The sequence below is a fragment of the Rhamphochromis longiceps genome, linkage group LG20, assembly GCF_057381845.1.
Source record: "Rhamphochromis longiceps isolate RC_006_pf linkage group LG20, R_longiceps_female_GT1.1, whole genome shotgun sequence".
NCBI lineage: Eukaryota > Metazoa > Chordata > Actinopteri > Cichliformes > Cichlidae > Rhamphochromis > Rhamphochromis longiceps.
Window position 1 is genome coordinate 21500656 of NC_140576.1, and position 24421 is coordinate 21525076.

At 38.9% G+C, this 24421-nt stretch overlaps 1 protein-coding gene across 2 annotated transcripts; it reads right to left on the bottom strand.

The window, feature by feature from the left end:
• Positions 1 to 6485: 6485 nt before the first annotated feature.
• ptpn1 (protein tyrosine phosphatase non-receptor type 1) lies at positions 6486 to 24362 on the bottom strand. Of its 2 annotated transcripts, XM_085394768.1 has the most exons (10): positions 24111 to 24362; positions 23890 to 23987; positions 21635 to 21725; positions 17291 to 17391; positions 15313 to 15411; positions 15061 to 15198; positions 13996 to 14205; positions 12572 to 12733; positions 9864 to 10018; positions 6486 to 8570 (listed from the first exon to the last, which is right to left on the bottom strand). In XM_085394768.1, exons 2-10 carry the CDS (start codon positions 23944 to 23946, stop codon positions 8309 to 8311), a joined length of 1275 nt encoding a protein of 424 aa, XP_085250894.1. In that variant the 5' UTR covers positions 23947 to 23987; positions 24111 to 24362; the 3' UTR covers positions 6486 to 8308. The 2 variants fall into 2 exon arrangements, with proteins under 2 accessions (XP_085250894.1, XP_085250893.1); XM_085394767.1 differs by having other exon boundaries at positions 23890 to 24362.
• Between the last annotated feature and the right edge of the window lie 59 nt (positions 24363 to 24421).

Genomic DNA, 24421 nt, shown 5'->3' on the forward strand with positions numbered 1-24421 from the left:
GGAGATAAAAACAGAAATCAAACCATTTTAAGGGTGTGTTTAGGCAAAGCAATAAGAAGACAACATGTGAAACCCTGAAATGGAAAACATTTGCCTTTCGATTAGAAATTAGCCTCTCTTATTTTAATGCTCTCTTTGAATTTGATGCCAACAACAGGTTTCAAAATAGCTGGGACAGACACATGTTTACCACAGTGTTGCATCACCTCTTATTTTAACAGCCTGTAGGCGTTGAAGAATGAAAGAGATCAGCTGCTGTAGTTCTGAAAGAAATATATCAATGAAGAATGGAAAGACGTAACGTTTGGAAAGACGTTTCAGCTACTCAGCAGTTTGTGGGGTCTTTTTGTTTTATTTCAAATGTGCCCTATGTTTACAGTTGGTGACATTTCTCGACTCTTACTACTACTTTTACTTTTATGGCGCAAGTTTGGGTGTTGAGATAAGATAGCATGCAGGCTTGGTGGCAAATATTTCAACATTTGGTAGTTTGTCTCACCACTTCATGTTAAAAATACTCCTTAAGCATCTTCAGCAGAGGATATTTAGACGTTTCTCATGTTGTTTGGCATACAGTGTCCATGTACGCCAAGCAAATTGCAGAGAGCAACAGCTTTGTAAACCGTAACTTGGGTGATTCTGTTTGTTATTCCGTACCCTCTTTCTTAGTTTAGCACTAAGAGTCCAAGTCTTCATTAGGGTGAGGATTAGACCAAAGTCATAGCAGGATGTATAGGAGTGATCCATTAGATGACTCTGATTTGTCTGAGTGACAGATAAATCCTTATTACTAGCAGAGTGGTACTTCTCTCACTGGCACTTTTTGTATTTTGGTTTTGCTTCCAAGCGCGCAGAAGAGGCAGTCATCTAAATGTGCATGTAGGAGGACACCGTCAAGAAAGGTCAAAGGTGTCAGAAAGGAATAAGGAAAAGAATATGTGAACAGGTTTTGCCTGGAACGCATCTCAGAAACCAGTGTTAGACTGATCAGTACGCTTCATACATTCATGACCCAAAGAAGGCTGTAATGTTTCTAGATGTTGTTTATATATGCTTTGTTTTGAATTTTTTGAATGGACAGCGTTCAGTAACACTTGTTGTTGAGAGTCTTCCTGAGCCTTTAGGGCAGTGATTTCCAGTAGACTTTTTCCTGGCTTTACTACAGTCGCACTGAAGGGCCTGAGAATCATGTTCAGACAATATTGATTTAGATTTGGCATCACCGCTGGCACTGTATCAGTGGAAAAGAGATTTGTTGCCAGTAAACTGAGGTGTGAGTTGTTCAACCAGATTTTCACTTTTTGTTTTTAATCATTTAATATCAAAAGGAGCCGGTTGAGGTGGCTCAGCCATCTGAAAAGGATGCTGTCTGGACGCCTCCCAGGTGAGGTTTTACAGGTGTGTCCAACCAGGAGGAGGACCCGCAGCAGACCCAAGACATGCAGGAGAGGTTACATCAGTGTTTTCCCTTGAAGAGCTGGAGGAGGAAGATAAATAAAACGAGCATAAATTCTTCAAACTAATCACTGTGTTTAAATGATGTGCAATTTTTTTTTTGATTCAGTTCAATTCAATTCAAATTTATTTCTATAACGCCAAATCACAACAACAGGCAATTTATATTGTAAGGTAAAGACCCTACAATAACACAAAGAAAACAGAAAACCTCACCAATCATATGACCCCTATGAACAACCCCTTAATTGGAAGTAAAAACTCCCTTTGAACAGGAAGAAACCTTTAGCAGAACCAGGCTCGGGGAGGAGGTGAGCGGATGAAGAATTTTCTTCTGGGTTTTATGTTTCTAATATATTTCCAGCCTTTTTAAAACAAAAAACAAAAACCAAAAAAAACCCAACTGCATTGCAGTTTAGAAAGACTAAAGAAAGACGGAGCCAACGTGTCTGGCTCTGCCGACTGGTAACGAAAATCTTTTGCCTCTAAAGGTTACTAATTAACAAAAATCAAACTCTTCATAAAGCTGTCAATATTTTCAGTCTAACTCCTGGCACAGTATAGTTTTTACAGTTAGAAGAGATATGTTTATCAGTGAGCTTTAGAGGTGCTGGAAGGTTGATTTTATTACCTTTGGACAGAGATAAACTGTTTCTAGTCTTCTGTGGTTCAGCCAACCCCTCTAGCTTTCTGTTTGCTGGTAGCTGCCTTTCACAAGAAAGTAAATGAACATATTTTCTATTATTGGTAGAGTGTTTCTCAAACAGTGGAGTGCAGACCACCAGGGGAAACATATACAATAAAGCTAAAGTGAGGTAAAGGATATTAAACAAGCAAAAGTTAACTCACAATTTAAGTAAAACTTAATAAGTAAAGTGTGAAAATTGGTCAAGTGTGAACATTTTTGGCTCCTGAAGAGGGGCGTACCAGAAAAAAAAAAAAAACAAAACTTGAGAGCTTCTGTTTTAAATGCAAAAGGGTTAAACTCAAGACCCACAAGCCAAATCTGGCCCTTTGAAAATTTTAATCTGGCCCGCTTATAGCTGTGGTGTGCACACCAAATTAAACAAAGAGCCGCACCTTCATAGCACCTGACAGCTAACAAGGTAACACACAGTCCAACCAAAAGGCAGCTGAGGTATGAGACTGAGTAGGTCATTTGAAAAGAGGCCAGTTTAGGCATTAGCCATGAGGCAGTTTCTGTTTTAAGAGAAAATTGTGTCATTAAGGAACCAGTTGAAAGAAGAAGAATTTTGATGTTTAAATGAAAAAAAAAAAAAAGGCATTTACAGCAAAAAAAATTATTCTTCCAGCTAAATCTCAGAGTGGGAAGTTCTATTCCTACATCCAGCTGGTTCCATGCCTAAACTGTGTATCGCAGATGGAAAGTCGGGACGTTCTGGTGAACGACTGTGCTATCATGTTGAGTCCTGTAAAACGGGCTCGGTGAGACTTGTGGGCATATGAACGGGAACAGAATGAAAGATCCGCTACTTTGCTTTGACATGAAGGTGTATTTTTAAGTGACCCATAGGGCAGGTAGCTGTCTGTCAGGTTTGTGAAACAGGTTGCTGTGGGCTGGTTGTGTGGTAGCCTTCTTATAGTTTAAACACACAACTTTATAAAGTCTAAAAGACTTTTATGTGGGCTGATTGAGGCCTTTATGTGGTCCAAAGTGTACATGAGAAGGCTATATGAAGCATAAATTATCAGTCATTAAACTCTATATGTATGGCCCTTGCTATGCTTTTCATTTCCTGGTGTGGCCTCTTCAGAGAAACTGAATTTGACACCTGTGCTTTAACTGTGATTTTTCTTTTAAAAAAAAAACAAAAAAAACTTGTTTTTAAAGCCCGAAAAGGGATCGTGACTATTTGCATCTTAAATGTTGTGGAAATTTGAGCCAAGTTACCTTTCAAGACAAGTTAACACTGAAAGCTTTGTCTTATTCACTCTCCTGGGTTTTTGGAGTTTTGAAATAATAAGGGCATGAATAGACATGATACACCTGATGACAGTGTACTCACACGTTGTGGTATTGAACTCCCATTGTACAGCGCTGCCGAGTGTGGTGACTCAGACTTCTGCAGAGTCACTCTTGGAAAGATCTGACTCTCCTCTTATTCAGGAATTTCCTGATCCCTGCTCGGCTCCCTGTGAAAATGAACTGCAGGCTACAAGAGAGACTTCCAGTCAGCCATTGCCCCACCCACCCTCACAGCTGGCCAGCTATTGGGAAGTTCCAGGTTAATAACTAAACTGAGGACATATGCTGAAAGAGTTAGCCGGGCAGGGCTGATATCTTTTTTTGGTCAGCTGTGAATGTGGAGTCAGCATTGTGAAAATTAGGCTGAGTAAGGAAGCAGAGAGATAACACAGTGCACCTCTGACATTTATTTAAGCCCGTCTGTCTTCCTCCATTTTTTTCTTTAAGTTTCTCACTAAAGTAAAAACATCAGAAAATGTAGGCCGAGATGACATATATAGATAGGAAACACAATCAAAGTGACATTTAACACATGTCTAATAATAAAATAACAATTCATTTTCACCACAAACAGTGCATGAGTCACAGCAGCGCAGTCAGATTAGAAAGATTGTAGTTTCAGTTGAAACATTTGTGGTTTTAGGACTTCCGGTCACACCTTGATTGTAGTTTTCCTAGTGGTGCGTGTTCTTTGCCTTGACGTCAGCAGAGCGGTGGTTGGGAGTGCTATTACTCACTCACTGTTTAAAATGCATTCTTGTACACCAAGTACAGCACAGTGCCTGTGTCTTAACTTCCCAAACAGGAAGTTCTAGCCAAGACTGTTGCCAAATCATCTGCGCTACACCCCTGTGGTGAAGTTTACTCAAGAAACGCATGCATCTCTGGACATGTTTAACCTAACTTTAAAGTTTGATGGTTATTGTTGTTAAAGCTTTTACACTAGCAGGAGCAAAATCTCGTTATTTATCAACCGCAAAGTTTGCTAATCACAAACTGTACAGCATTGTGGTTTTATCTGTGGGGATCTCTCAGATTAAATAATGAAAATTAAACTTTAAAGATAGGGAACATTTTCATTAAAACCAGTTTGTAAAAGATGAGGAAAAGTTTGAAGACAAAAAGAAAATTAATGTGACGTCCTTCCTCACAGTCACTGTGAAGTCTGAAGGCAGTGTCTGCAAACTGGTTTACTCCAGGCTCTCCACCGCTGTAAATACAAACATAATTGATGAGCAAACACCGATATCATACAGACAACAGGAAAGAGTGGGCCGTAACAAACACGGCCACGCTTCACATCGAAAACAGGTGAGGATCACAGTCCCACAGAGCCACCTACTGGTGAAGACAAGCAGAGGCTGGTCAGTACTGCACGGCTCATGGCATAAAAACTCAGATCTGAGAAAAGTTAAATATTAAATAAAACCACGCAAGATTTCCCCTTGAAAGTACACAACCTTTTTGCTTTTTATTTTGACATATAATGTCTTAAGTACAGGAGATATCCACATGAAAAACATATTTAAGCTCTTAAAACCAGAACCAAATCAATTGTACACTCCCTCCAAGTGTCACGCTCTAAAGCCAGAACCATTTTTCTACAAGCATATTTAAGTAGAAACATCAGGGGGTGTATCATAACTGGAAAAGCAAAACTGCCCCATTTTATGCATTGTCTGTTATCTGATTCTTCCTTCCACTAAATTTTATGACTGCAGGATACGTGGCTGCTCAAAATAAGTTCGCATAAAGTTTGCATAACAACTACTGAGGAGCAAAAATGTAATGGTTTTATTTTTACAGTAAAACTGCACAGTTTGTTACTTTATTATCTGAATATTTTTGAATTTCTGTCATAGATAAATTGAACCGTATAAGAAACAAACAGAACCAGTAAAAGAAGTACAATATTACTACAAAAATACCCCCACTTTAAGTCAGTAAAATCTTTTCTTTTCTGGAGGATTAAATTACGTCTGAAAAACATGACGGGCTCTTTGAGAGTTAATAAAGCTATGAAATTTTTCTTAGTCTCCTCTGTTATGCAGAACCTTATAAATAGGGTCATCGTATGAAAAATTAGCGAGTCCCTCCCAACTAACCCCGCCAAAATCTTTTTTTTTTTCTTTTAAATTGTGCAATAGCTGTAATTTATCTAATGAATCCATGCAAAGTTTTATCTTCATTTTCACTCAGAGCTGACACACACTGGGCAGTTTCTCATTTTCAGAGCATTCTCTGTAAACCCAAAAGATGGTTATGTGGGGGAAATCCCAGCAGAGCCGCAGGTTCTGAAATACTCTGAGCAGCGTATGGCACCAGTCACTTAAATCAGCTCTCTTCTCCACTTTCATGCTCAGTCTGAATTTCAGCAAGTGGCCTTGGCCATACCCATTTGCCTAAACCCGTTGAGTTGCTGTTAACGAGCAGTTGAACAGGTACAGCTAGTGAAGTGGTCAGTGAGTGCATATTTTCATTTTTTCCAGTGATTCTGAAATCATCCCCATCCCCAACAGCAATCCAACAAGCAGGAAACCTCAGAGGACTCATAGTTCTCAGCTCACAGCGATTATTTGTCCAAAATATAAATACAATGAGACATTTCAGGACTGAAAACAAGATTAGGTGTGAATCAGGACAAATCAACAGCAACTGTGCTTTTTTTTCTCTTTTATTTAAAAAGGAAAATAACAAATGTAAATAAAAAAATACATGTTTTTGAGCTCAGCATAAGAATAGAAAAAACGGGAAAACCTGGTGCAACGGCTGCACAGGTGCTGAGATTTAATCCCTCGCTAAAGCAGAAAAAAAAACCCAACTCAGCACACTGAAACCTGATTTAAAATATATGTACAGTATAAAAAGAAATGAGTACACCACTCTTTAATATCACCTAAATGTCAGCTCATGTGAAAGAGACAAAACCAGCTATAGTTAAAGCACCGCAAATGAAAAACTCAGTGCAACGGTAACCAATTAAAATGTGACTGAGCAGCAAATAGAGAACTGTCAGGTTAAAGGTCGTTTAATGTTCAATCGGATAAACATCCACTGGAATCTTCCTTGCTCGTCACGGTCACCTTACCCTTTCTAGACTCGGCCCAACTTTCACTTCACGAGCAGCGACACAAGAGAACAGACCACCTGTTGATTTCTCTCCAAGTGATCATTTCACACAGAAATGTAGCAGAAATCACAACACAGCTAATGTCCTTTCCCCCACATACGCACCAGAGCCCAAAAACCAAGCATTCGGATGCGACTGTGTCGGGTATGTGTCAAAGGTGTGCTTACTTCTTTTGCACAGAGTTTCTACTATGAAGCGTCTTTTGTTTTGTAACGTAACAACTCTAACGGCATTCAAACTAATAGTAAAGTAATAATAACAAATTTAACATTAAAAAAAGTTCGCAGGGGTATACTCACTTCTGTTGTATGCTGTATCTAATACAGAATTATACATTCTAAAGAAAGGTACAGCTATCGAGTCCCAAAGGTAAACGAACGCTAGCAGCTTAACTAATCTCTTCTTAGGATAAACCTTTTGATTCACAAATGCAGCATGCTAAAAGAAATAATAATCATACAAAACAATATCGCCAGCTCAGGGCCACGACAAGATACAATGGATCATCACTACAGTGTATTATTTTCATCCCTGTGCTGGTGTTTGATTTTTGGTTTGTTCAAAGTCCCTGGTTCCCCGTTCAAACTCGAGAGTTAGTAAAGGGCGACACATTGCTGAGTATTTGTATTGCTGGAGAAAAGAGATGGACGTTGGCTACTTTGCATCTCCGGTCTTTAAGCTGGCACTCCACCAACTGAACACACATTCACTTATTTTACAATGTGAATCAACTCTGTTTCGGTTATGTTACGCATTTTATCCACTGTGAGCGATACTAGAACTAAAGCCCAATGTTTATAACCTTCTAAAAGTTCTCAAGCTGTTGAAATCACTCAGACGTTACAAATACAGAGTGAGACACGTCACTCTACCTTGTTTTTTTGTTGTTGTTGTTTTTTCCCCTCCTCCTGTGTCACTTTTGGGCTACCACGGAGAGAGAGAAAAAAAAAAAGAGTCACATACCAGGAGAGAACCCGGTCTACATCTCACATTTGATGTCCTGTAAATGTTATATTAATATTTTTCACCGGGTAGAATTTAAAAACTACCACTCACACAAATGTACATATACACACAAACACATATATTGTATGTACTCAACCTGCAGGCTATTAGTGGAGTCACATAACAATTCAAGGCCCACCCCAACATGCTCTGGATTTCATTTTACTCTTGGGATCCATGTTGACCAACAGCAAAGGAACAAACAAACAAAACAAATAAGGTTTCTCCCACACTGGCATATTTTCAGACAGGCTGGTCATAAATCTGGTTCTATGATTTCTGATCTGTTTGTTTAACCAAAAGAAGAAAGAAAAGAAAGCAAAATCCTAACGGGCTCATGATTTACTAATAACATGGAAGAACACATTCACGTGTCGTTTGGTAAATAAGAGAAGAGACTCATGACAAAAAATGGGCTGATAGGTCATTCATCCTGATTCACAGACCAGCAGAGCCCTCTGAGTCTGCGTTTAAGCCAGCACACATTATTTGGGATGTGACACCTGAAAAACTGAGGCCCTGAGCATCCAAGATGACACACAGAAAGAAAGTTTGGGTCGGTCATAAGGTCGGCAGCCAGCCAACCACTCGCACGGCATTTATAAAATTAAAACCAGTGGAAGTGAATCTGCTGAAGACCAAACAATCCACCCCCTAGCAGAGTCAAAGCGGGCTGATTGGTCAGCCTTGTCCACTTTGCAACGTCAGTGGAGAGACGGGGAAGAAGGGCATCAGTGGAAATAGGCTCGATAGCAGGCGAAAGCACTGAGAGCCAGCGCTGTGCACAGGCACACTTTGGTTAGTAGTGGGGACCAAGTCCCCGGCATGGGAGAGTTTTCCTTTGGCTGCTGCTCAGATTTGTTCGGAAAGGAGGTATCATCGTGGATCTCCAAATGGCCGTCGGACTGAGCAACACCGTCACGAGCGTGCTGGAGGTCAGCAGCAGGCTGGGAGTCAGCAGCTGGCATCCTTTTTCGAACTTTTTCTGAGGAGCTGAATGAGAAACAACGAAGGTTCAGATGAGAAAATAATTCTTTTTTTTTTTTTTTTTTTTACTTCTTTTTTTTTTTCCACAGAAACATGGACTTCCTTGCTAGCTGAAATTGGAAGATTAGTTTTTGAGAGAAAAGAACAAACACAAAAACAACAAACAAACAAAAACACAACAACGTACTAACTTTACCTTTTTTTGACCTCATAAAGTCCAATCAGTTACGTGGGGCATAAGGATTTCATTCTTTTCAAATATGAATGAAATTTCGAGTAATGAGGTCAGCATATGTACAAAGAATCACTGTGAGCAAAACATCCTTTTGATTAGTGGTACTTATTCTAAATTTATGTATTTAAAATGTTTACGAAACCTTTTCAAAATTACAAATTCACAACAGAATGTGAAGAAATAATCACTGTGACCTTGTATTCACAAAGTATTGTATTGAAAAGATATCATTTTTAACTCTACGTGAAAAAGGGCCACGCTGTACCTTTCTGTAATACCACATGTGCCACAAGATGGTGCACTGAGCCTGGGTAAAATTTATTTAACCAAGATATCAAGTATCAAGACTAATCTTGATTCATGATACAGAGTTTTTGCACAGTTGGAAATGCAGTGTGAAGGATTTTGGGTATGCAACCTACACAGATGTGCTTGTGTAAAAACAACAACAACCAAAAAAAAAAAAAAAAAAAGTAGGTGTACAGGGATGATGGTGTGCATAGGTCGCATGCTTATTGATTGATAAGTAGGCCTGAACAGGAAGAGTTAACATCATAGAGCGAGAAGGGCCAAATAAAACAAGTGATAAAAGGGTGGCATGAAAAGCACAAACGGAGGCTGCACTGGACAATTTTCATTGGTTTTAAAACCCTTTGTTAGAGAGTAGTCCACAGAGCAGTTGTTTGTGACACTGCCCCCTGCTGAGAGTAAACAGCTACAGCTAGACAACAATCTGCAAGGTTGTACGTAGGCTGTAGGCCCTGTAAGCATCAGCACACACCTGTGGCATCTTAACACACCCACTGGTGAAATGCTTCCCTCGGATGGAGCAAGTCGATCACGAATCAACAGAGAGCTTTCTGTAGTGTCTGTTAAATACTTAAAAGCCGTGTATTTAATTTTAGGAATTCAACACCTCATATTTCAAACTGCACTCTATTTAATTATGTTTCCTGGCCTTTCTGCTCCACGGAGCTATGAGCTTTAGAATCAACACTGACACACGATCCTGTTTTCCTAACAATATTAGATAAACTCAAACAAAACGTGATCTGGATGATTACCCCAGACTGTAGGTCTCTGTTGCTCGGATGATCTCTTCAGGGAAAAAGGACGGCTCTGCTTTGCCATTCTGAGGGTCTCTGGGAGGAGGAAGAGGAGGAGGAGGGGTGAACTCGGGAGGATCATCTTCCTCGTTGGACTGCGCTCTCCATGACTCCTTGAAGAGGGGAAAAAAATAAAAATAGCTAAAATAATAGATTTCAAATCGATAGATATTGCAGCATGTTTTGGTTTTGTTTATTTTTTTAGAGGGGACCTTTCATCAACAGAGACTCCAGTTTACCTTCATTATATTGTGCATGTTCCTTTATATTTATTATATTATATCAGTCTAATCACAGTATGCTTCTTAATTATTATTATTATGTTTCTTATTACCAGTTAAATGAGAACATTAAACTCAGTGCATTTATTTTTATGGTTTCTCATAACTGACAAAACAAAACCCGTTTATAAAAAACAGACACAGGCTTTGAACTCCAAGTCAAATGAACCACCCACACACACACACGACCAAGTAGTGATTTCTAACATTCACTCTTAGGATGTTTATGTGCTTTATGTCAAAGGGTTGATTCTGTTCATCTGGACGTCTTATTTAAATGGCCTCCTTGACTCCGCGCTCCTCCCAGACCAGGATGTGTACATCCTGATCATTGAAAGAGTGTCCACTGGCCTGTAGGTGGAAATAGACTGCAGAGTCCTGGCCTGACGAGGTAGCTCTTCTGTGTTGTGCCATCCACTTTGCCAGAGGTTAGTTGGATTCCCCTATGTATAAATCATGGCAATCCTCCTGGCACTTAACAGTGTACACTACATTACTCCGTTTGTGTCGGGGGACCCGATCCTTGGGCTGGGCCAATTTTTGGCGCAGTGTGTTTTGGAGTTGAAGCCATGGAGACGCAGTGTTTAGAAAAAAATGCGTCTCAACTGTTCCGATACTCCTGACACATAAGGGATCACTAAGGGTTTTTGCTTAGGCAGCAGTTGTCCTTCTCTCCTGGATCAGCTGGAGCTTTCTTTAGGCGCCTTTGCACCTTTGACAAATGTCCAGCTGGGATAACCACATTTACTCAGAGCCTTCCTGAAGTGATGTTCTTCTGCTTCTCTGGCCGCTCTGTCTGTGGGGATGGTGTTTGCTCTGTGTTGTAGCGATTGACAGAATCAACCTTTTGGGATTTACTTACCTGGATGATTGAGCATGCATCAAGACATTTGCTTTATGATGTTAAAGATGACCTATAATCCATTTTCTCACTCTATCCACTTTGTTAGAAACACCTTGCTAGGAAGGACCTCTTGTGCCTTCAGAAATGCCTTGATTCTTCATGGTATAGATTTGACAACTTTCTGGAATTATTTCTCCATACGGAGATGACAGCAACCACAGATGATTGTGTGGAAAAATCCCAGTGGATCAAAAGTTTCTGAAATATTTAGACGAACAACATTCAAAGTAATTTAAAACCACCTTTCTGCACATTCTGATTCTCAGCTTAAACCTCAGCAGGTCGCCTCGGCCATGTCTACATGCCTAAATGCATCAAATTGCTGCCATTTGATCGGCTGATTAGATATTTTTGTTAAGAAGTGGGTGAACAGATGTACCTAAAGATGTTGTCAGTGAGCGTACACACTGGTACAATGAGGGGATATACTTGTATGGTCATCTCAGTGGGAATCCGGTCTTTAAGTGATGACGTGATGAATCCTGCTTCCAGCCCCAAACTACTGTGCGTTTAATAAGGCTTTTGTGTTTTTTACATATTCTAATGCTTTGTATCTTGTTTTATTTAATCTCAACAAGCCCCTAAAAACAGTCAGTGATCGTATTGTGTGATGGATTATCTCAGTTGTTCTCCCGACTGAAGTTCAGTCCGTTTACAGCATCCTGCCATGTGATTGCATTTGTCCCGGACCTTCGGGAACCCTCACGTTAACTTTTGAGTGGAAAAAAGTTAGCGTTCATCCTCCAGCTTCACTGTTTATATTATGCTAACATAGCTGTGTCGCTAGTGATCACATAGCACATCAAACCATCAAGCCAAACTTCAGTAACCCTACAAACGTCACTGCTGTTTACTTTCCTGTCTTCAATTGTTTCATAAATCTCTCAGTCAGAACATGGTATATTATATTTAGATGCAAACTAGCGAGCAACTTCCTGATAACTTAGAACTCCATTAAATTTCATAAATTCAGTTTTCATGGATGCCTGGAAGTTAAACTTAATCGTTACACCTGGTAGAGCAACAACGCTGATCATTTTAATAAAGATGAACGGATTTAGACAGTTTTTAACTCTCAGTGATGCCGCAGTGATCGCTGGACTTAGGGACCTGCAGCAGAGTTTGGGCTCTGGCACGGCTAATGACGTCAGACTTAAAGACTGGATAGCTCCACCGCGATACGCTTTACCAGTGACAGCTAATCAAATGAAAGATGGATTAAGGGGAGCAAGAAACTAAAACAGTTTGTTTCAGAGAGCAGATAAACTGAAGCTTTGGACTAAGGTCCAGTATAACATTAAAAAACAACAACAACAATAAAACAATAACTTAAATTCTGAAGCAGGTAAAGTTACTCTCATAGCCCTCCAAACATAAAAATATAAAAGGTGGATATTGGTATAGCATTTAATGAAAAACAGACAAACCAAGTAAAATTTGTGCATTAAGAGGACAGAGCAGAAACGAGAGGAGGGACTTGCCTGCACGGAAGTATCTCCCTTGATGTACTTGGCACCTTCAATTATAGCCAGGTAGGAGAACCGAAGCTGATCTGCAGTCTGAATCAAGCCCGTTCGATAGCGTCGCATCTCCAGCAGCACATCGCGAATACGAACTGAAGACGGGTCTTTACGTAGGGACATCTACACACAGCAGCAAAAACATTCAATACAGACGTTTCTGACGTCCTCTGTAAGGTGTGCAAGAGCGTACTGACTTCTGTCACACTAGCAAGAAAATAAATAAATAAACAAAACTGTATGTGCTTGTACTTGAGAACAATGAGTGAGCTACCAGAGGTTTCAGCCACTAAACTGTAAAGACAACTTAAGCCAATAGATTTAGGCACACGAATAAATAAGAGCAGCTATCACCAACAAAATACACTTCTTTAAAATAACAAAAAACTGTAAAATTAAAAGACTAATCACTTGAAAACAATAGAAAAACTATAAATAGAAGCAAAATGCTCCTAATTTCAAGATCAGGACCTAGACTGAAAGGCAGGTAAACACAGGAATTTTGAAAATATGTTTATAAATACTAATACTGGAGCACACCTAATAAGATTCAGCAGGCTGTTCTAGCAGCTTGAAATACTTAACCTGAGGGTGGCCTTTGAAAAAAAAAAAGAAGAAAAAAAGAAAAAGAAATCACCTCTTCAACCAACTAAAAGCCAATGTAACGACCTCAGTGCAGGTGTTCTATATTTTATTTATTTATTTTTGTTTTTTTAAATACAGCTGCATTCAGTAACTGATTTTTTTTTTTCCTTTCTTTTCAAAGATTCCTCTGAGCAGAGTTTCAGTACAACCAGCCAGGTAGAAATAAACGCGTGGATGGTTTTTTCAGCATCTCCCTGGAATAAAAAGCTTCTAACCTTTATAAAACTTCTTAAATGATTAAAAAAAAAATTAAACTGGGCTGCTGATGTGGTTCTAAAAGTGAGGTCTGCACGAATTTGGACAATGACACTTTTTTTTTCTGCACAACAGTGGATTTCAGTCAATATATTACTGAAGTTCAAACTTTCAGCTTTAATTCAACATTAATGCAATACTCTTATTAAATTGACTTTTTAGGAATTAGACATTTTGATACAGTTTCCCATTTTTAGAATCTAAAAAAGTAATTGGGCAAACTAACAACTTTAAATAGTTTTTTTTTAACACAACCTAACCATATGTCCAATTTCTAACCAGGTGTTCCAACAAGACAGCTTAGACAACTAATTTGTTCTAATGGATTCCCATTATCTTAGCACATTTCATCTGAAAATCAAGTGTTGTTCTAGCACTACAGCTTCTCAAGAAAAGGTTGCGTTAATTTCCTGTGCAAATGTCAGTCTCCTAGGAGATTAAATTTGTTATTATCATAACTTCCTAAGAACAGAGTTTGTACACACCAACAAGAGGCAGGTGTCCACGAGGCAAAAGGTCCCAGAGCGCCCAATTCCAGCACTGCAGTGCACCACCACTGGTCCCTGGTCTGAATTCAGACAGCCCGACTCTCGCACCTTGAACAGGAAGTTGAGGAAAGATGCAGGAGACTCCGGCACCCCAAAGTCGGGCCAGGTCGTGTAGTGAAAATGCAGAATCTCACGAGTCTCTTGAGTCTGCAGAGAAAGATTGGAGAGAAAACATGTAGGAGAAATGAAAAACTCAAAACAAAGTGCTGATTCCAAACTAAACCTGGATGTAGGGTAGAATACCATGTGGTGCAAATTCCTCTTTTATAAATTATCACAAGCATGACGTTCATGTTTTGTTTTGTTTTTTAATCTGTGAATAAACAGACACTCCTTTTAATCATTAGCATGTTGGCACCACACGTTAGTAGATGTGACAATTAAGCCAGCATCAAAGATGAAGTGCTGTTTCACCAAGTGTGAAATAGAGACTCGCTGGAGAGCCAAAAAGGAAGTGTATGTCATTTGTTGCTGTCAGTTCTTGAGTCTTACACAGAACAGTAACCAGTGGAGGAAAAATAAAAACAGAGGCTACACAGTAAAAGACCCTCACAGAGAAAAACAACAACAACAACAGAGGACTAGAAGCAAAAGCAAAAGCAGCTCATTAGAAAGTAGACCATTTCTCACAGTTTCAAATATTTATAGCGCCTACAATTGCCTAAAAACAACAACAAAAAAAAACTAGTACAGTAAATCTAGTGATCAACTCCACTACAGGGGGTATATAAAGACAAGCCCTGTGAATTTGCCGTTTTTTTGTTAACTCTGGCCTGATTCTTCATTTCCACTTCACCGTCAGGCTTGACTTCTTCTTCTTTCTTTTTTTTTCCACTAATGATCTTGAGTATGAAAATTGTTCCTTTAAATTAAAATCTATGTTTACAAAGTTTTCACTTTTTTAAAGTTTTCTCATTTTCACTTCATCCCTTTTCTTTACACCGGTGTATTTTTACCCAACCCTACAGTTTTACAACCAAACTCAGCAGGAAGACAACTTACACACAGATTTTCCAACTCCAGCTGACGGACGGTGTAATAAGATTTGATGTCTTCAGAGACAAGGGTGAGCTTGAAATTGGTGTCTTCGAAGATGGCATCTCTCTCCTCTCTCTCTGGCCAGTACTGGGCACACTTAATCTAAAATGACATGAAGGTACACATTACACGCTGGGTAACGGACAGCAGTGAGGTTCAAAGGTAAACAAGGTATGACGATACTAAAACATTGTGAGGACTCAAACAGCTGCTTACAGAGCCTTTCTCTATGACCCGGTTCAGCATCACTACACCACGGGTCCTCTGCTCCCACACCATTTCCCAGAAATGGCCACATGTACTTGGTAGGGGTCCCTAAAAAGGAAGTACAGCACATTTGTTATATAAAAGGCAGGAAATAATATTTTTAGTGTAACAGAACACAATAAAACAGTATCTATTTAAAGAGCTTTCCAAGGCATCTGATTATTATTATTTATTCATTTATTTTTAAGACATTTGGTCTTCAGCATAAACACTCTTGCCCTGAAATTTCCTACAGAGGGAGACTGCAGTATGTTTATCCTTTGCGTAACTTCTTTGGATCAAAAACTGATCTAATCTACATTATAAACTCCTAAAAATAGCCTGGAAATATAGACGCAATTTTGAGTGCTGTTTGTAAATACATAACATTGTATAAGCTCTGTGTATTGCAAACAAACTGTCTTGTAATACAGTTTTGTTGTAATTGCATGGCTGGGAGAGGAAACATGATCACTCCTGTCTAATACACTTCTTTGAATGTTGCCAAATCAGCTTTGACCCAAAGCCACCGAAGCTACCCTCCATTATCAGCTCAAAGATGCCAGCTGCAGATCAGTTCAGTCCCAGTTCCTGCTCAGTTCCTTCTGCCTTGTCACCAGTTCATTGTCTGTCCGGCATTAGTACCAGCAGGGATCATCCCCAAGCTTTGCCCTGTGCTTTGACTTGGACACTTTGGGTCTTTACATTTGCCCATTTCCAATGTGTGCACTATGAAATGTGGAGCATTTACCAGCTTAATATATTGGTATTGTTAGTAAATAACTGACAATATTTGCTTCACAAAGTGCTTTAAAAGTTTTGCTTTCTCAGTGCGAGAAGGAATAAAGACATTTTAAATGCTTTTGGCAACTGATTTAACTTTATGTGGGGTTTTTTTTTTTTAAATCAATCTTCAATGAGCTTTGTTTCTCTCTCTATGGTTACGACCTGTGGGTAGTAGATCAAAAAGGCAGAAAGTCAAAGCTCTAAAGGATGTCTGGGCTCAGCCTCAGAGACAGTATAAAGAGAGTGGCTATGCAGGAGGGGCTCAGGGTAGAGCCAGTGCTCCTCAGGCAACTGACCAGGAGTTCTCCTGGCACCTCATAGGTGAGTTGTTTCAGGAAGGTCCTCCAGGGTGAAGAAGCCCCAGCAAACCCAGGACACCTTTTAAAGATTGTATCCCTTGGTTGGCAATACCTCAGTTTTTGCCCAGAAGAGCGTCTGCTGACATTGCTGCCTCTTTGACTTGGAGCCACATAAACAGCAGAACAACACAATGGTATATTCATGTCCACTTGGCTGAACCCAACAGCAGCAGGATAAAAAACAAAAACCTGAGGCACAGGACAAGTTGAATGAAGACCAAAGCAGCACTTGTGCCTGCAATTGTGACTTCATCTCAGCAAGTATAACGAGCCCTAATGTCAAAGTGTTTTCCCAGTGTCACTCTAACCAGAAGGTCAACTCATTGATGCTGAGGATGACTTAAAAGTGATAAAACATGATAAACCTCGACTGAGGTTAGAATGAGGGTGGAATGAAAAGAAACCCCTTCATCGTTTAAAAGCACAACAAACAAAAGGATTCTAAATTTATCATAAAAGCCAAATAAAAACCTCAAGAAAACGGTGTCAGCAGAAACTAAGAATTATGACCTTCATAAAGGGAGGACTTCATGCTGAGTTATTGCATTAGAGTGGCCTCGTCTTTAGCTCTGTGTGCCTAACAAACTAATAACTCATATTCATTTTAAAAATGCTGCAGACAAGGACCTAAAATAAGGCGTAACTATAAAATACAAGATATTATGGTCATTAGGCCAACCAGGAAACTATATTATCTTATACAATCAGAAAATACTGACTTAAAAGTTTGGATTTTTCTGTCATTGTCTCTCTGAATTAGAGGAAATAATGAATTTTCAGTGCTGAATCTTTTCTACACTTACCTGAGTAAGGATATAGTTCCTCCGTGCCTCTTCTACTGTTATTAGGCTGGCATTAATGTAGTCATTTGTACCTAACTGCAGACGTATTCTGCTGTGATCAACTGAGAAGAGAAAAAACAAAAAAGAAATATGAAAATATGCATATGAACTTTTTTTTTTTTTTTTTTTTTTTTTTTTTTTAAATGCCACAACCCACCAGGGACTAAAAATGCAGTTCTCAAACCAAAACAGCTGTAGGGAACACTTAACAAGCATCTTCATACAAACTAAAGATGTTTACTATTGTGAGATTAGCTATTTACGATTTCCAGTGAAATAACCTTTTAGGTAAAAGGTTAGCAGTATAAAAAACTTTCAGGTTCCTCATTTTCATATCTGGTAAAGGGGAATAAGAAAACCCTTGTTGGTATTTACGGTAACTATTTGCAACTTGGTCTGAGAAAAAAAATTTTGCATGGCTTATTGAGTGTGAAAAAGAGGAAACTCTGGTGTTCAGCTGTTAGTTCAGGATGTTTGTAGAAAGTTCATCGCAACCTGACTATCTGCTGAAGCTGACATGAGGCTTTCAGTTGTTGCAAAGTCTCCAGCAGTAAAAAGATTTTGAGAAGAGGTCAGCGTGACCTGTGAGAAGATAATCACGAGAGGAAGTGCACTAGACCCATTTTAAATGCCAAACTGTTATAGAAAATGAAAACAAACAAGCAAGAAAACAAAACAAACAAACAAAGACATTGATGATCAAAAAAATACATATTGGAAAAAAATTGGTATCTTTGTGTTCTTTGAGTCAGCAGCAAGAGGGAAACTTCCAGAGCTGAAAACAAAGAAGTGGCAAAAACTGCAGATCCTCTAGAGACCACCTGAGGTTGACTCTAAAAGCAAATAATTCCCACAAGACTCCCCTGTTAAAACACCCAAATTTACAGCATTAAAATATATATTTACAACTTGGTGTAGAAAAAAAAAAAAAGAGGAAACTCATTCACTTAGATAAGTGAGTTATTGAGTTAGCTTAGTCATTGCATTGATTGACAAGTGTATTTACATGTAGCTGATGTACGCCTCCACTAACTGCAGTCACTGAGCTTTTTTAAATGGAGATCATTTGACTAATAACTAATGTGTGATACAAACTAGTCACAAAGTTTGTGCTCCTTTTTGGTGAGTGTTTACTGCTACTGTATTAATTAACAGTTCATTGATTCTGCTAAAAAAAAAAAAAAAAAAAAAACTGTACCTGTAACCTCAGCCCTTCACCCTTTCATCCATATAAGGTCAACTCTGGCTCCCCAAAAATCATCATAGGATTATGATGGTGGCAAAACTCTAACTTTAAAGCTTCAAAATTCAGCTTTTATCCACATGCACCTTTAACATTGTGTATGGTCACCAAACTGCCAGTAAGAATATATTTTAGATACACAGATTTATATCCTGAAGTAACAGCACAATATCCAGCACACAGCTTGTAACAGTACCAAAATTTTGGTCAAAGACACCAGTAAGTCCCAATGAGGGCAACACTGCTAATGAAATCAAGCTCACAAAAAACAGTGGCTCCTTTAAGATTTTTAAGCTATATCCTCAATTCAGAAAAAAAAAAAAATTTCTGTTAATATTTATGAATGAATTGTGCATCAGTATATACACTCACTTTTTATGTAAAATACAAACAAATAGGAGCTGTGTGATTATGGATAACCATATATTAATTAGGGCTGGGCCATATTATACCGTTCACGGTAATACCGGTATAATGTTAGGCAACAATAGGAAAATGAAATATCGCGATAGAATGGGAGTAAAACGCGCATGCGCGGTGCCTTTGTTTTCATACGCACATGGCCAATTGTTGAGTGAAACAGATGAACCAGAATTGGTTTGTAAAAATGGTGCAACTTCCGTGATGTGGAACTGGTTTGGTGTTTGTCCGTCAGATACACAACAAAGCACATTTTTTTGCAGAACATGCAAGCGGCCGTTGTTATTGTCATATTTGTCGGACTAAGATGCTCTTAAATCTGGGAGTAATCTGGGTCCTAAACTCCGTATACTTCAGGTCAAACAACACTGCAGCATCACTTAGAGTTAAAAACTGTCTAAATTCTTTCATCTTTAATAAAACGATCAGCATTGCTGCTTTACCAGGTGTAACTATAAAGTTTAACTTCCAGGCATCCATGAAAACAAAAGTTATTACATTTAACGGAGTTAGAAGTTAGCAGGAAGCTAGCGGAAGTTAGCTCGCTAGTTTCGCTAGTTACCTAAGCATGATATTGCATGTTCTGACTGAGAGATTTCTGAAAAAAATCAAACGTACAGCTCTGCTATCACTTCCAACATAAATGAAGACAGGAAACTAAACAGCAGTGATGTTTGTAGGGTTACTGAAGTTGGGCTAGCTGGTATATAATGATGTGCTACGTGATCGCTAGCGACACAGCTATGTTAGCATAACATAAACAGTGAAGCTGGAGGACGAACACTAACACTTTTCCACTTATAAAAGTTAACGTGAAGGTTCTTCATGGTTAGAGACAAATGCAATCGCATGGCAGGATGCTGTAAACGGACCAAACTTCAGTCAGGAGAACAACTGAGATAATCCATCCACAATGCGAGGTTAGTCATTAATATACTGCAACAACATGGGAATAGAGCAGCTGCCAGAGAATTCAACATTAATGAATCAATGGTACAGAAGTGGAGGAAGCAAGAAGAATGAGTTTAATAAAGTTTGATTTATCTGACTGCTTTGTTTCGCTTAATGTGCCTTATAATCCCGTGCACCTTATGGTCCGAAAAATGCATACTGCACACTGCAGTTTAATGTTGCAAAGCACCTCTTTTTAACTTCAGTGGATATTATACATGGTTATGCTCAGGATATGTCAGCCCATTTCTACTGGAAATGCCTTTTGGTTAAACTTTCAGCAAGGAATTTGCATTTGCACTGTTAAATTTTTATAAAGCTTTAATGTACATAAAAACCAGCTTCTTGTTTATGTGAAAATAAATGGAAGGTTGTCTTTTTGCACTAGTAATGTTGTGGAGTTGTATTTTGTCTCGCATCAATTATATCGTCGGTTATATCGTTATCGCAAATTTTCAAATATATATCGTGATAAATATTTTTGGCCATATCGCCCTGCTCTAATATTAATAAGATAAGCATTTCCTCTATTTCCTCTCTTTTTTGTTTCTGTGTTTGCTTTTTATTTCACCATTTATTTCAACGCTTAAAAAATAAATGATACTAAAAGCATTGCTGGGAAAAAAAAACAACTTAATTTCCCCTTTCCCTGATCTTACCCTGTGTAGCTGTTTTTGAGACACTCAGTAATAAATTAGCTGGAAACACTACGCCAGTCAGAGTGATGCAAGGCTGTTTCTATTGCGCAACACTACCTTCACTTAACTTCAAACTGATATTACAGTTCTTGTACCTACTGAAACTCCAGCCAGCTTAGGTATTTATATAATGCTGCATAATGCTGTGACTTCACCACAGATGTTTAAACATAAATAGGAGATTATAGACCCTTCAACACTGCGGGTAGAGTACCAAGCAAAGAGACCCACAGTGGCATTCACTTAACCTTCAAGTATTCAAATGAGGTTGCATTATCACCCCAGCTGTATATTTATATGTGCCTTTGTGATATTTTGAATCAGAAAAAGGTTCCTACCATGACATGACATTTGCCAGTCCACAACTTTTCATAGTTTCTTACACGAATAACCCCTTTGGTGTGGCAAAGATAGTAGAAAGCTGTGTGAAAATGTGAGCATGTTGTTTTTTAAAACATAACAGTGTTTGATTTTATTGTAATTTTCCACTTCTACTTACTCACTTTAATGTTTTGCAATGAACCACAGTTCACAGAGGCAGAGCAAGATTCAGAGATATCCTGAAGCACATGTGGTTTGATAACTGAGCAACCAGAGCTGGCAGGCAGGACACAAACAAATCTGCTACTTTCAGGGGGCATTTAGACAACGTTTCTACTGCAGTTACCCAAATACTGTATCCCTGTGACCAACCTCTGTCTGCATGGTGCTAGCTTTAAGAGGCAGGTGAAGTTTTAGGTAATGTATCCCTTTTACAGCAGGTTTGGTATAAATACCTGGCATAACCGTGATGCTTAAAATCACTGAAAACCCTAGTTAATTACATGAAAACATTTTCAAATATCTGCCCTAGATAAATGAAACCAGTATATGAGTATATAATGAGGTCCTAAATGTAATTTTAGTGGCTACAACACCTTGAGAGTTGTGGGAATATTTAAGTATTTCAGACTCTGCAGTCCAGCACACTGAGGCAAGCAAAGACAAACTTACACGGGCTAACGTCTCTGTATCGATTCCGAGTCTTGTTTTCAGGTGATTTGGCAACCTTACAAGGGAATTCACTCGACTGCTGCCGAATCTCCTGTAACAGAATAAAAGGAGGAAAACAAGCATTAAAGCAGAGTTTTGGTGTTTTCGCAGGGTTTTTTTTTTCTGTTTTGTTTTGTTTAAAAAAAACAAAAGAAACATCCACTCCACATTAAAAAGCTCTGAGTGTGACTGCTGTATTCTTTAAGACAAACAAACAAATAATGATGACATTCGCTGATGACCCTTTTACAATTTCCTCTAGCTATTTCAATAATAATCAGGATTATATTTGCCTCAATACGAACACTGTCAAAAGCTTGTATTTAGACTACCCTTTCTTAGGGTGGCTAATGAAATTTTAATTTAAATGTCAATTCTCATTTCCAACTATTATGAAAACAAGAAACAACATTCATTTTCATTGTTTTTATTGTTTTATGATATATATGTTCCAAGCCCACCTCTTCTGCTTTCACCTCTTCCTAAAATGTTTAAACACGCTGTTTAGTTCAGCTGCAGGCAGTATAACTGCAAGAGAGCTAAAGAGTGAGAGAAAAAGTTTCAAGGCATAGGTAGGGGAACCTGTGGAAGGATTTTTAATGGTTGACTGCAGCCGTTTCCAACTTTAGATCACTTAGGGCCTGTCACCCTATCTGCTTTTGGCAATGCTGAACAGTTTGCTGTCAGCTTCAGCTCTCTGTGGATCACCTTAGGCTGCGTTAACGGTTTCCCAAGAAGGCTATTACAGCCTTTCGTCCATCTGGACCCACAAACATCCCGTTATGGAAGCTATGGGCTTGTAGGGACCATCACCTGGTCTGGCTTTATAATCCAAAGCCCTGCCTACTGGATTTTTTTTTTCTATTTTATTTGAATTATGTAACAGTTAAAGAAGATTCCATGTGAAAAAACAACAACAACACGGTTTTAACTTCAGCCACTGCATAATGTTTGTAAATAATAGAGAGATGATTGAGATTTGACTCACTGACCAATCATAGTCCATAACCTCACGTTCCACTGTTTCAGTTTATTCAATTTTCTTCAGCAGGGATGAATAACAAGACACGAGGGAGAAAACCAAAGTCCACAACAGGTCTGATTGTTTGATCACGACTGGATTATGAATAACAATTAAGCTCCATTAAGAGCATTTCCTGGCTCAAAACGAGCCTTTGGGGTGATTACATGAAGTTCGAGTAGCAGGTCAAATTTTCTTATACGCAGAAAGAAAGAAAAAAAAACAGTACACTTCATATCATAAATGAGGAAGTGAATGCCTTCAACATGTTTGGCAGACAATGTACAGGCAATGTACAGAAAATATTTAATGTGTTGGTAAATGTTTTGAACAGTACTTTTGCTAGTTCACAAAAAAATTCCAAAGGGGTACTTCTAATTTAAAGTTTTAGGATATGGTCTTAAAGAATTAAAATAGAAGCTGTATGTTACATATAACAGACTAATGAATCCTTTATGTCATAGTATATTGGGAGAGGGGGATTCCTGGCTCAAAGCAGGTTTCAGTTGGCGTTTTTTTTGTTATTTGTTCTGTCAGTAATGTATTTTTTCTAAATTAACCCCACTGAAAACCCTTAACAATGCATTTAAATTTGAGTAAATCAAACCCCATTCAACAAAAATTACTAAATTTTATTTTATGAAAGGCTAAAACTTCTTTAGAACGTGGCTTCTTTAGAAAGTTTTTACAGAAAAGAAAGTTTCTACCATTATTGTGATGCATTTCCATTTGAATTGTTACCTATGGCATTTTACATCTCATGTGTATCATGGTATGGGAGCGATAAAACCGCGATACGATATTTTGGAGGTTTGTATCGTGATTTCACTCGGTTTCAGGTGTTATACCCCTATGTAATGTATTATAAACATTTATAATAACTATATTTAAGCCTCCGATTAACAGCGGAATGGAAATAGTGGACGAAACTGAGAATAAATCATTAAAAATAAGTTAGTACGTCCAAAAAAGTATGACGTCAGTCAGCGTTGAGCTGCTGCCTTTATACTCGAGCAGACGTATCAATCATCGGATAACTCCGAGCAGGAAGAACAGGCACTGAACTAAACACCAACACACTCATATAGCCAGAGAAACTATAGCTACCACCTCACTGTACGTAAGCTACACATTGACCTAACCAGCTTCAGCTACGGTCTGATTATTTCCACCTTAATTTGCCAAGAGCTCTTACCTGATAAATGGCGTTCCAGCTGCCGTTTTCATCGATTTCCCGAAATTCAGCTTCCATCGCTGACAGTCCAGCTGCCACTCACTCTCTCGTTGTTTAGCCTACCGATACGAACAACCAAAAGTCCCCGAAGATTAAACAAATTTCAGTCAAACTATTTCGCGCAGTAGCTGGCAACTGGTCTGCCGCTGTTTTGTAATTCTCAGTGCGGCGGCATAGATTACCGTCTCGGCCTGCTCTTAGCGGAAACACGCCGCTAACTCCTCCTCCTGCTGTAGCTGCCGTCCTTGGGTGACCAAAAAAAAAGAGAGCAGAATATATTTTTTTAAGAAATAAAATTCCTCCTGCGTTTCTCTGTGTGTCACTTTGGGTTTATAAGCCCCCGTCAAATCCGGATTTCACACTTTGTTTGCTTGAGACGGCTATTTTACTATTCCTACAGCGGCAGTTGAGACCGACCAGCGGGCATGCGCGGAAGGCATCTTGTTTCTGGAGCGAAACGCGTCTGGGCGGTCTTCTCGGGGAACGCGCACGT

Bases quoted from the DNA above. Each gene is read 5' to 3' on its own strand.
- ptpn1 (XM_085394768.1), bottom strand. From the start codon at position 23,946: ATGGAAGCTGAATTTCGGGAAATCGATGAAAACGGCAGCTGGAACGCC. The intron at 17,392-21,634 runs GTAAGTTTGTCT...TTCTCTTCTCAG, and splicing joins ATACAGAGACGTTAGCCCGT to TTGATCACAGCAGAATACGT. The intron at 14,206-15,060 runs GTAAGTTGTCTT...CTTTCTCTGCAG, and splicing joins TGGAGTTGGAAAATCTGTGT to ACTCAAGAGACTCGTGAGAT.